This window comes from Halichoeres trimaculatus, unplaced genomic scaffold, assembly GCF_033239565.1.
Source record: "Halichoeres trimaculatus isolate MK-OKI-2021-1 unplaced genomic scaffold, fHalTri1.1 fHalTri1_scaffold_15, whole genome shotgun sequence".
NCBI lineage: Eukaryota > Metazoa > Chordata > Actinopteri > Labriformes > Labridae > Halichoeres > Halichoeres trimaculatus.
The window spans coordinates 17,568,224-17,580,996 of NW_027437193.1; the positions used below are offsets into that span (position 1 = coordinate 17,568,224).

At 40.7% G+C, this 12,773-nt stretch overlaps 1 protein-coding gene across 1 annotated transcript in view; it reads right to left on the reverse strand.

Annotated features, from left to right (window-relative positions):
- Positions 1 to 901: 901 nt before the first annotated feature.
- zswim5 (zinc finger, SWIM-type containing 5) overlaps positions 902 to 12,773 on the reverse strand; it is an 80,584-nt gene continuing 68,712 nt past the window's right edge. Inside the window, exons 10-16 of the mRNA XM_074688547.1 lie at positions 12,402 to 12,553; positions 11,408 to 11,510; positions 11,183 to 11,318; positions 9,089 to 9,246; positions 8,808 to 8,971; positions 8,243 to 8,324; positions 902 to 5,992 (exon numbers count right to left, since the gene is read on the reverse strand). Coding sequence (XP_074544648.1) covers positions 5,130 to 5,992; positions 8,243 to 8,324; positions 8,808 to 8,971; positions 9,089 to 9,246; positions 11,183 to 11,318; positions 11,408 to 11,510; positions 12,402 to 12,553 — 1,658 coding nt within the window. The 3' untranslated portion in view covers positions 902 to 5,129. The remainder of the gene's footprint in view (positions 5,993 to 8,242; positions 8,325 to 8,807; positions 8,972 to 9,088; positions 9,247 to 11,182; positions 11,319 to 11,407; positions 11,511 to 12,401; positions 12,554 to 12,773) is intronic.

Consider the following 12,773-nt stretch of genomic DNA (forward strand, 5'->3'; position numbering starts at 1 on the left):
TACTTTGTATGGCTGTATGTATTTGTTGGTCATGGACATCAAACTTTTTGTGGCTTCAGTGATATTTTTACTACTTTTTCTCCTGTGTTTGTCTGGAGATCCTACATGTAACCATGACTGCATTGTTTACATGTGAACTCAGCTGTTAGCAGCCTGTAGCATGCCAAAGCTAACTGGTGTAAGGCCTGATGTCTTCCCACAAGGTGAGGAGAAGGAGATGAGGACAATGTGCTGGTTCTCAGGTGTGAGCTAAGAAGTGACGACATGGACCTGTCCTTCCATCCATCGTTATTGGGAACGTAAGATCTATCTCCAATAAGATGGACGAGCTAGCCATGCTAACCCAGCAACAGAGGATATACCAGTGAACAGAGTAGCATCATGCTATTCACAGACATGGCTAACGGAGCTAACATCAGACACCAACGCCACATTGGAAGAGCTTCACCTGCTGTGAGCAGACAGGATATAGGAGACAGAGATGGAGCATGACTGAAGAAGCTCAGTCCTGGACCCTGTGGAGGTGGAGGCTGGCTGAACTGGACAATGATGGACAAGCTGTCATCATCTATTTTCTTGGGGACCTTTTTGCACTTTCTATACACTTTCTTACGTTTGTTTTCTTGATTGCTGCTGTGACTTCAATTTCGTTGTACTTGTTACAATGACAATAAAGTTATACTCTCTTCTCTCCTCTTCTCTTCTACTGTTTGCTTTTGACAAATGTTAATGCCGATATTCAAAAAAATTAGCCTCAGGGAAAATTCTCAAAATTACCCTAAAAAATCCCTGATACGCTGACCATAAACACTCAGAACTGGGTGATGTTGCACCACATATGAAAAAGAAAAAGTCCTGTTATGTGTTTCACACTTTATTCATAGAAAAGCACTGAGATTCCAACACAAATCAATATAAAATGGTAGTAGCGTTACATAAATAGTAATAAATTCTCGCTTTATAGACAGTAGCTCAAGAAGTTGCACAAAAAATTACAAATAAAAAAACAAAACAAGTGTTGATGATAAGCTATCATACTTCTGTGGCAACAAATACTGGAAATACCTTTTCATAATCAGTAGCACAAAGAGGCAACAAACACTTTCAAATTTCCCTTACATTAGAGAGAATCCAAAACAAAACAAACAGTAGGTGAACTAGATCTCTACCAGCAAATAGTACGCTCCTACGAAAGAAGGGACGAAAAGAAAAGTAAAAGAAAGAAAGAAGGAAAAGAAGCTCAGGAACTGACTGATTCAGATAACACGCTGAGTTTGAACTTCTTTGTTATAACGCTGTCAGTGAATGCATCACACAAAGGCAGCTTTCAAGTTTTAAACACAGTAAATAATTTCCCTCTGTCATGGATGAGTCAGAAAACACAGCCTCACCATGTTAACGCTGTAGCAACTGAATGAAACAAGACTTTGATTATTCTCATCCAACTGTAACCCAAGAAGAAAATTCTGTTCGAAAACAAAACGCTGCTGTGGAACGAGTGTGTTTTTCTTTTCAAAAATTACAACAGAAAAAAGCTGCTCTCTGACACATTGATGCATTGGTTTAAACCAAATCCTCCACAAAGAGAGGCGGTGATGAAAAACAGGAGACAAGAAAAAGAAGAGAAGGAAAGAAACAATTAAAAAAAAGAAAAATAAACACAAGTCATCCACATGCTGTCTCTTTCTGGCTCTGACATTTGTGTTTTGTTCTGTCTCGCTGCAGTGCCGCCACTCGACGCCTCTGAGAAGACACTAAAGGCTTGAGTCCTGATTAAATCAAAAACAACCAAAAAAGGACATAAAGAAAAAACATAAACTCTGTACATTGATCGGTCACAAAGGCATTCCCCAACACTTTCTTTTATTCTCCTCTACATGTTGCAGCGTACGCGGGCTGGCCACCAGCAACATCCACACACAAGCATGCCAGGTCTTGTCTTTTACCCCCCTCCCACCTTTTACAATGGTTTAGTCCACTCTGTTTCCTTTCTGAAAGCTTTTTGAGGGCAAATTTAAAGAGGTGACAAGACCATCAGAGTGGTTCTGCATAGTCAGGTTTAGTACGAATCTGTTTATCAGCAAATGCCTTCCTCACTCCTTCTCCACTGAATGACACGCTTCCTTGAGGAACACAGATTTTTTTTTTTTTGCAAATCATAATATATATAAAAAAAACTAAACAAAAATAGATATTATAGCAAAAACAAACAGAAAGAAATGTACACAGGAGCACCTGAGAAATGCCTTGAAGTCTTACAAAAACGCTGTCAAATTCCCGCCCCCAACAGTTCAAGTACACCCCCGCCAAAAACAAACCAAAGAACGTAAAAATAAAGAAATCACAGAACATACTTATCATAAATAATTATAACTTTACAATTTTCTGAATTGACACTTTAATATTTACAATATCTTAAATGCTTAATGCTACTACTTTTGTTTTGTTTCTTTAAGTGATGTCCCTGAGAACTGAGTTTAGCCTCTCTTCTCTTTCTTTTGCTCAGTTTTCCTTTTTTCATCCATTCTTCTGTCTGCGTTTCTTCAGATCAAAAAAAGGCCCAGAGTTGTGGCTGACTACCCAGATAGTGGGTGAAGGTAGCTCTTGTGGAATGTAAAAGCAGACAAGAAAATGTTCCTCCATTTATAATAAAACAACAAACAAACTCTTTTCTCTTTAAGTCTCCGATCTTCGGCAGGCTGACTCATTTGCTGTGTTTGTGTCTGCGATCCCTACTCAGTCACACAGTTACTAAACAATCAATAAATAAATGCTGAAGCAGGCAGGAACGTACTGAAGAGGTATTTGTGTGAAGTGCTTGTACGATGACGTGTCGTCCGACCAGTAAAGACTGAAGCTGTTCTGAAAAACTTTGAACTGGGTAAGAAAAGGGAACTCCAACGACCCTCAGAGAGAAGACAGAACTTTGTGTGCCAAGGCATGTGGTCTGATTGAGTCCAAAAACATACAGTACTTTGACATTTTACACTGTGTATCTACAAAGACAAGGCCACCTGTCCACACAGAATGATAGCAAGCAGGAGCATCCACAGGTGGGATGCTCAAACAGCAAACAACCCTTTTCCATCACAAGAACTAGGAACTCTGAAGCTGTTTTTTCACTGCTGCTGAGGGCAAATGAAAAATAAGGTCCCATGTTTTTATTTCTTATTTTATTCATTTGCCTTCTTGCTTTTCATTTCACAGATTCTGAAAAAAATCTGAACTATGATTCACTTATTCTGATTTAGTGCTAACTGAGAGGGTGAAGTGCATACAAAGCTAAGCTAAGTTTTGGTTTAAAACAACAGTTTGAGATTTAACTTGGGACTTTTCTGGTTAAAAAAATATTTATATATAATCTAAAAACTTAGCAGAGTGATGCTAAGAGGTATAACAGGGTTGATTGGGCTTGCCATGGTATTCTAATTTACAGGTCTAGCAATGTTAGCACTTGTTAGCTATGTAAGTGAAGGTGAGAAATGCTAACACTGGTTAGCACTTATGACTTACTGTTGAAGAAAAAGTCCCTTTAGGTAATATTTTGCTTAATTCAGCAGCCATATTCTGCGCTTTGTTAGCTTTAGCTTTTAGCTAGCGAATGCTAACACTACGTGCGTTCAGTTTATAATTTACTGGCTGGATATAAACTGTTTTGGGAATAGATGAGGCTAAAACAGTGTTATGAGGAAACAGCAGAGTGTTTAATGTACTATAAAGAAAAATAGCTTTGGCAAGCTAAAGTGTTAGCCAAGGGATAGATCTTCTCGTATTCATTTAGTATTATGTTTGTTGATATGAATAGAGGTAGTTTGACCAATCAGTAACAGCTTTAGCACAGGTCACCGCGAAGCAGCAGGTAAAAATGAACCACATGTAGGCTTTGGGTTTCAGAGTTTGTGGGTTAATGCTCTTGGTTCAGGAAAAACTGACTAAAACCTTACGTCTTTAGCTCCTGCTTGTGTTCTTGAGATGGAAAAGGGTTCTCAGCTTCAGGCAGAGTCAACAACTAACCAATCAGTGTAACCATCCGTTATGATCCCAAGCTTCCTCGCTGAATGCAAGAAGGTGAAATTAATGCAGCTAGGTGATAAAAGTGAAGCAGAGACATGACTTCTATTGCTTCAGGACCAAATCTTGATCTAGCGAGGGAAAAAGGACCAGAGACTTCAAAGGTTTTGGCCACAGGTAGCGTTACAGTGGTGGTGTCTGGAGATGGGAATCCTCTGACCCCCCACCTTCAATCACAGTCGTGTAATGTCACTGTTGATAAACTCCAATGAGTACAAATGAGATAAGCTGTGTAAATATATGTGCACACGGAGCCTTGACTAGTCTACCTTTGCTCAAAAAGCGCTTTGTCAAGCAAAACCCCTTTTCTGGAGTGTTTGTTCAAGAGGCGCTCTGACCTACGGAGGGCGTGAGCACGTCTGCAGTGGCTTTAGTCAAGTTAGTCCACCTGTGGGTACAGAGAAACCACACCTGTGTATGTCTGTATTCACTCTCTCTACTCTAAAATGCCCTGAAGGAACCATGAGGCCATTTCTTTAAGAGAAGTTAAAGCTGACAAATAATACAGTCGAGGTATGAGAGGAACACTGTGTGTGTTTTTGTGACCTCAGTGGGTTTTTCCTCTCCTGTTGGAATGATGTGTTCCTTCCACTTAAAACTTTGTCTCTTCTTCTTTTCTTCCTAACACCAGCTGAAAGTGTCTCCTGGCTCGAAGTAAGTACCCCATCCAACGAAAGCTTTTGGTTTAAAAATCGTCATGTGCCACCACGAAACAAAAGTTCCTTTTTGTTTGTTTTTTTCATCACAATCTTTCGACTTTTATATTAAAGATTTAACATGAGCGAGGAGGGGGTAAAGGCTTTGTTCTTCCTTTTTCTTTGACATTTAAAGCCCGTTTCCCTCTGATGCTGTCTCAATAAAGTAGAGCAATGCACTGCGAACACTTCCTGGTTCACATTCCAGAAACAAACAACAAAATAGGACAAAAAAAATTAAGACTTAGTCAACAAATGGCTCAACAAAAGGAGTAAAAATACAAAGAACGCAAAAAAAACCTTAAATAGGAACAAATAAGTTTAACTACTTCCCAAGAAGAGGGTCTTTGTGAGGGGGTTTGGTCAGCCGAAGCGCTCTCTGACCAGCATCATCAGTTTCTTTTTGCCCTTGTAGATCTGTTTCAGGTTGTCTATGAACTGGGCGAACTGAATGTGTCCGTCCTGTGCCAGCAGGAAAGTCTCCCGCGCTTTGCTCAGGAACTCTATGAACTCCCCGTAGTGCCTCGGACTGATGTGTGTCAGTCGGGAGTGCGTGGTGTTGATGTATGCTGAGATTGTGGCGTCCAGGAGCTGCCGCAGTGGCGCCTTGTCTGTTGACATCAGCTTCCCAGAGTTCCTTCTCCCAGGAATGCCTGCGAGCCCCGGCGCTGTCATGGTGCAGCGACGGAGGATGTCAGACAGCACCGTGGCGCAGTGCACACTTTTCACCACCAGGGGGATGATGGCTGCCAGCTCATTCTTTCCAAGAGAGTGGCTGAGCGCACAGGCCCAGAGCACGTCGTTAATGGCGGGGTGAGTGTCCTGGTTGTAAGCCAGGTTGAGATGTGTCATGGCGAGGGAGGCCAGCTTGAATGAGCGCAGTGGGTATCCTCTGTGCTCCATGTACCTGGCGATGGTGAACAGCTGCGAGTACGTCATACCAGTGGACGCTGCATCGATCACGATCTGGTAGGCCGTCTCGAAGGCGATGTGGTCCTTCTCGCACAGCGTCAGCGCCGACAGAGCGCAGTTCTGAGGGTCCTTCATGGCACACTGGAGAGCCAGGGTTCGAGCACAGCTGGCCAGCTCCTCCCGCTGAGGGTAGTCCAGGCTGAGGCGCAGGATGGTGTTGTGGGACATGACGGTGGCTGCCACGATGCTGGTGGCCTCGGTTGGCGTGAAGAGAGTGTACCAGCTCTGCAGGATGCTCACCAACGCCCGCAGACCTGAAAGAGACAATTTTATATTTACTATTCGAATTCTTGCTTGATCTTACAATTCTAAACCACAGGTATGCTTTTATGTTTTCATGTTGCTCCAATGTAAAAATTAAAGAACTGGTGTGAGAAGACAGGAAAAGAGAGGGGTCACAAAAAGTGATCACAAACATCAAATCAAAAGAGATTTAAGCTTCATATTTATTATTGAGTAAATTTAATAAAATAAATGTCTCCAGCTCTTGTTCTTTAATGTCCATGCTGTTGCTGAAATTAACAGCTACCACCCTTAAAGACTTTTAAAAACATCTCCAGAACAGTCAGCAGCTAAATGCACCGTAAAGTTTGTTATTAACATCAATATTATCATCATCATTTGACTGGAAAGATTCCTCCCCCAGGGTGTTACTGTCCAGGAAATCAGCCTACATCAGCGTGTAAATGTGTTCCTCTTTTTCTTTTAGGAACATAAACTTTGACCTAGTTTGGGTGTGAATCAGTTTGAAAAGAGGACTGAAGCTCCTGATTTAGACTGCCTGACGTGTTCCGTTCATTATTTGTCCTGTATGTGAGGTAAACAGAGCTGCTTTTATCACATGTCCAGTTTCATGTACCGTCACACACCCACCCTAGCTAAAAATGAGCCTGATGTGTTATTTGTAACATTTCCTTGAACTGCTTTTCATTTATCCCCCAGCTGCATACTACAACATTTTGAAAGTCTGTTTTCAAAAAGCTCAACAAAGTGAAATTTCTCCTCTTACTAAACTGAAATGCTTGATTTGGTCCGGCTATAGCGCCACCTGATGCTCCCTCACTGTATGACCAGTGGACTTAAAGCACTGGAGCAATCCAGTGTCAAAAAGTTTAAGTCGTACTCAGTGTGTTTGTTTAATTTGAAGACATAAAAATTAAACAAGAAATAGAAAAGTGCTGATATTTATCCTTAAATATCTTGAAAACAAACATCTACACTCGGACCTACAAGATCATACTGGGTTTCATAAATATTAGTAAAGTATGTTAGAATAAAATGATTGTATTTTGTGTATTTGTCAGAAAAACAAAAATTAAATTATGTAATATTTGAATTTCTGCAGTGTGCCACAGGTTGTTATTTCTATGCTGTAAAAACCTTCAGAAGATTATAAAAGAAGGCTAGGCAAACCTTAAAGTGATACTGCTGGATGGAACAAGTTGGGTTCCATCACAAGGTTTAGGGCAGAAATTACCCCTACAGCAGTGTTTTTGTGCAGCAGAAGCCCAGAGCACTCGCATCAAACACCCCCTCCCTGCTCCTCTGCCGGTTTCCTCTGCACTCAGACGGGGCCAATTTTTACTTGACCAAAAACACAAATAAACGGACTCCCACCAAAAAACTCTGATATCAGTCTGCATTCACGCTTTATTTAGAGAATTTTCAGCATTACTTTCACACAAAAACACAGCTAAATAAGGCTCTAGTTCTCATCGTTTCGTAAAACGGCGCTACCTCCGCTGCAGAGCCACAGCCGCTTAGTGTATCAGTCCGCGCGCGGCGTGACCAATAATAAACAAACGCAGGTAGTCTGCCAGGACGAAGAGACACGATGAGAACTACAGCCTTCTTTAGCTGTGTTTTTGTGTGAAATTAACGCTGAAAATTTGCTGAAAATTCTCTAAATAAAGCGTGAATGCAGACCAATATCAGATTTTTTTGGTGGGAGTCTGTATATTTGTGTTTTTGGTCAAGTAAAAATTGGCCCCGTCTGAGTGCAGAGGAAACCAGCTGACGAGCAGGGAGGGAGTGTTTGGTGCGTGCGCTCTGGGCTTCTGCTGCATAAAAACACTGCTGTAGGGGTAATTTCTGCCCTAAACCTTGTGATAAGACCCAACTTGTTCCATCCAGCAGTATCACTTTAAGTCTTGACACAAGGGGTCACCGATTGATAAGATAAAGGTTTTAAAAGGTTTTAAAAACTGATGCATACGGGAAACATGCAGCAATATGGCACCAATTAAAAAAAAAAAGAGAATACTGCTCAAGAAAAATGTGTTTGTCCTTCACCTTCTGGAAAATAAAGATTTTTTTTGCTCATAATGACAGAAAGCACAAGCTGGCTTTGATTAATATGTTAACTCAGTTTCTCAATTTAGAAGTCGATCAGCTGTATTAAACTGTGAGCCTATAAAACTGAACAAATAACTGGTTTAAAACACTGTGAAGGAAAAATATCCGATTATTATTTCACTGCTGTGTGTTGCAGAGGCATCACCCACCGACTTCAGTTGCACAGGTCACTAACCAGCGAACCATCTCCCTCCTTCTCCAGTTCAGCGTGGACAGAGTCATCCTCATCACCTGTAGAGCACACACACACATACACAAAAGAAGTTAGAGCACAGCACACCTTTAAGAAAGAGTTTTATTCCAGGCTTTATAACAATGTCTCCTGAATATTGTGACTAATTCTGACTCTTCCCCTTCTCTGCTGTTTTTCGCTGACAGGAGTTCATCTGAACCTCTGAGCACGAGGAGAAAGAGACGGATTAAACCTCAGCTACTCTGCTGCTGTGATGATGTGAAGAGCTCTGGTGTTTACAGTGGAACCCAAAAGGCTTAATTATGTGGTTTCTTCTCAAGCAGGACGGTCAAATGCTGTGTGATGTTTTCTCTCTTAATTTGTAGCGAGGCTGCTGAAATTACAAGCTGAGTGAAACTGTTACATGTTGTGTCTGGTGACCACTGCGTTGGTTTTATTGGTGATGAAATGACTCGATGAAATCACTTAAACACACAAACACTTGGACGCACGCATGCATGTACGCACACACACATTCATACCTGCAGTCCCAGCTCCAGAGCCACGTTAAGCAGAGTGATATCAGGCGGATTGTCTGCTGGTGTGGCGATTTTGAAGGCGTCCTGGGCAAGTTTGAATATTAAAGACGAGGAGTGGATGTTTTTCTGGATGGCCTCCAGCACCGTCCGCAACCTCAACATGTCACCTGCATCACAAAAAGACTTTATTAACAATCAGAAACCATGGCAACAAAATGCAACTACATTTCTATGCTCTGTGTTTTCAGCTATGAGTGTCAGGTGTGTGTGTGTGTGTGAGGTACCTTTAGCAGCAGTGAGCATGGTGGAGGCCAGCTCACACTGCTGGGACTCCAGGTGTCCCAGTGTGAACCAGCGTGGGTATCTGCTGGGGACTATGGAGATACCATGATGAGGGTGGCCCACGTCCCCGGAGCCTGCTGACGACTCCAGCACGGGCAGTCTGACAAAAAACACACAGAATGATCATTAAACACAGTCATGTTAACAAAAAGAAACAAAACTGAATCTAAATGGGCTACAGTGATTTAATCTAATAAACTAAACTACAAACTATAAGTAAAAAACTGTTGTGGAGTCTCTTTCTTGTTCATTATCCTCACATGTTCCACACAGTGTGAAGTTTTCCTGTGGAGTGATGAGGAGTGTCTCATGAGGAAGGACATGATGTGAAAAAGATGCTGCATTCATTCAGTGTAATGAATCGAAGATTCAACTGCTGATGCTTTCACTATTTCGCAAGTTTGACTTTATTTCTATTTTGTTTATTTTAGTTTGTTAGGAGGAGGTGCTGGCAAAGTCGAGGTTCGAATTTTGGCTGTTTGGGTGCACGCATGCTGCTCATCCAGGAAATGTGGGTGATTTTTCAAGTCTAACCCAGTGTAAGTAGGATTTAAGGACTCAAAGACTCTTATTGTTAATTTTCTATACATACAAGGACATACAGAAAAATTGAAATACTGTTCCTTTTAGAGGTGTCCCAGTGCGATATTGATATCGGATATCAGTCCGATATCAGCAAAAAAAACAAATATCGGTATCGTATCGGGATGCATCTAAAATCTCCGATATAAGCAGTCCATTCCAGACTCCGCTCCTGCTGTTTTTATTTGATTTATTTAGATTATTTTCTGGGTCTTCAAATTTATTCTTTATTTCATTCAGTTACTAGTATATTCTTATGTTTAATGTTAAAATTTCTGTGATCCATTGGTTAATAATAAATAGGTCAGTTTTTCCTCATACTGTTGCTGACTACTGTTCTTTGTTTGAATAATATCACTTAATCAAGCCTCTTCTAACATGACAGACATACTACAAAATAAGTAATAATAGTATGCATGTTTAATGCTGATATCGTATCGGATTAATATCGGTATCGGCCAATACTCAATGCTGCAGTATTGGTATCGTATTGGAAGTGAAAATGTAGGGGCATCGGGACATCCCTAGTTCCTTTTTTTCAACAATATAGATGAAAAATTCAAGTTAAAAAAAGTAAATAAAAGAAAATTTCATAGAAATTTAAAAATGAAAATATAAGGAAATGTAATAAAATAAACAAGAAGAAAAGGAAAAAACATATACACAGTGCAGGTAGTAAACAGTGAAGCTTATAGTGGGAAATTCAACAAATCAAACCGAATTATTGGATTTTAACTGTTGAATAATTTAACTAACACAACTATAGTATGATGGTTTACAGTTTCCCCTACATCTGGACACACTTAATAAACCCCCCCCCCCCCCCCCACTACTATCAGTTATCCTATAGATTTTTTTTTCTTAAAATCTTAGAAAAACTGTCCTGAAGGTCATTAGAGCCAAAGCACTAGAAATACAGTATATTCTTTCTTTGCAGTTTATGATGCAGTTCATTAAAACTGCCGAAAAAAACACAGAAGTTTGAATTTCTCCTTGTTAAACTATCCCTGACAAAAGGCAAAAGCTTTATTGTAAAGTTGTTGTGTTAAATTAAATTCAATAACATTTCTTTTCGATTTTAAATTTAATTTTTTTGTTTTTTTGTGTCATTATATTGAGAGGACAAGGCAGTGGATAGAGTAGGACATAGGCAGGATGAACTAGACACCACAATCTAGACTCTACTCTATACCCCTGCCCCTAATTAAAAGTCAAGGTGTTGATCTGTGTATCCGATGTTAGAGAGAATTTGCAGCACATTGTTTCACAGCAAAGGACAAGCTGGTGAAGATTGTGCTGTTATTTTCTCTCACATGGTCATATCTGAGCTGATTCTGTGTTTAATCTGAGACTCTCTTTCCATTTTGGTAAAATTATCTTTAGAAATGTGTTGTCCACAGATGCTTCAATAAAAAGAAGTTGTTTTTAAAGCTCCACTGTGAAGGGGAACTCACCTCATAGCTCGGAGGGCCACCTTGTATGCCAGGTCTGCATCATGAGGCAGCAGAGCAGAGAACAGGTACTTGGCGAAGGTGTGCATGGGAACACTCTCCCTGTGGATGACCTCACCCAGACCGCTGAATGGACCAGCTGGAGGAGGAGAAAGATGAAATAATGTTACATGCTTTTCAAACAAAGAAAACTGTCAAAACTGAACCTGAGGGATGATGTTGTCTCACCTTCTAGCAGCTGTATGGCCTGTTTCCGAAGAGTCTGCACCAGAGGATCGTCCAGCTCCAGCTCTTGGAGTTTTGCGACAATTTGCTCTTCATTACGACACACCTGAAACAAATTCACACGTATGCTGAGTTTAGTCTTCATGAAAACAGAGAAAATAAGATGAGAGTATCTGCAGATGTTAAAAACATCCAGAAGAGTCAGATCATCATCTGAATGTTCACTATGCTGCATGAATATCCACATAGACTCAAATTAAAATTAGATATCAGAAGTCCTGGAGAGCACAGGTGAGATCAGTTCTGAAGTTTCCCAAATGTTTCATGAGAGGAAATATCTTTGAAGTTGAAACACCTTTTAAGAAGGGATTTGTAGCTTGAAGTATTAAAGGAGCAGCAGGGGGCTTTAATACTTTGCACACTTCCATGTGTGTGGATCTACTGTTAGCGTACACGTGACTGAGACTGTTTCATACATTCATTTTGAGATTGCGCTTCAAAATTTCTATTTCTTAGACTTGATCTTTTATGTGTTGTGTTCTTTCTGTTCCTTTAAATCACGTAAAGGCACATTAATTCACCTTGTTCAGGTGCCATGCCTTGTCTAAAACACAGTTTTTTTTCCACGACTTCAGAGAAAGGTCCAAGGCCGCCATGTTAAGCACTCCAAAGCAGCTTATCAGTCACACAAAGACACCTTCCATGGACTTCTTTTAATTCAAAGTGAACCAAAGCACAATGACTTTCTACTTATTTTTAGAGGAACAAAAAGCTGTGACCTTTTCTCTTTCTCTGCACAGCAATTACTTCACACAGGCATTTAATGACCGTGATTTTCTGTCTTGTTTTCAGATGCACCAGAACAGAGAAGCAGAGTGTTTGACCATGAGAGATCTGTACGAGCAGTCAGTTCTCTGAAAACTGGGATAATCTTAAAAGTATATAAAATTACTGATCTAAATGATGCACCAATGTACATGTAAGGGTGTAACCATACCTTATCCTGAGCGTAGAGACCCTCTGGCATGATCCTTTGCTGGCCCATCCCCATCAGAGCCACCTCTAAGGCCAGGGTCAGATAGGACTCTGCGCCGTCAGGGCTGCCCCACACAGGTACATGATGGTAGACAGGAGGTCTGGGGTCTCCATCTGAAGAGGGGGAAGGAGAAGTTCAGTTTTTTTCATCAGATTCTGACTTTCATACAGATTTTACTAAAACACATCCTCTTAGAGGTGACACATAAAAAGCAATATGCATTTTGTGAACTATAATATCACCAAAAAACATTTGGTTGAGTTAAGCATGCAGGCGCAGCTAAGCAGAGTGTTGTAAACACATCACAAAAAGCCAGCAGGCACTTTTTAGGAG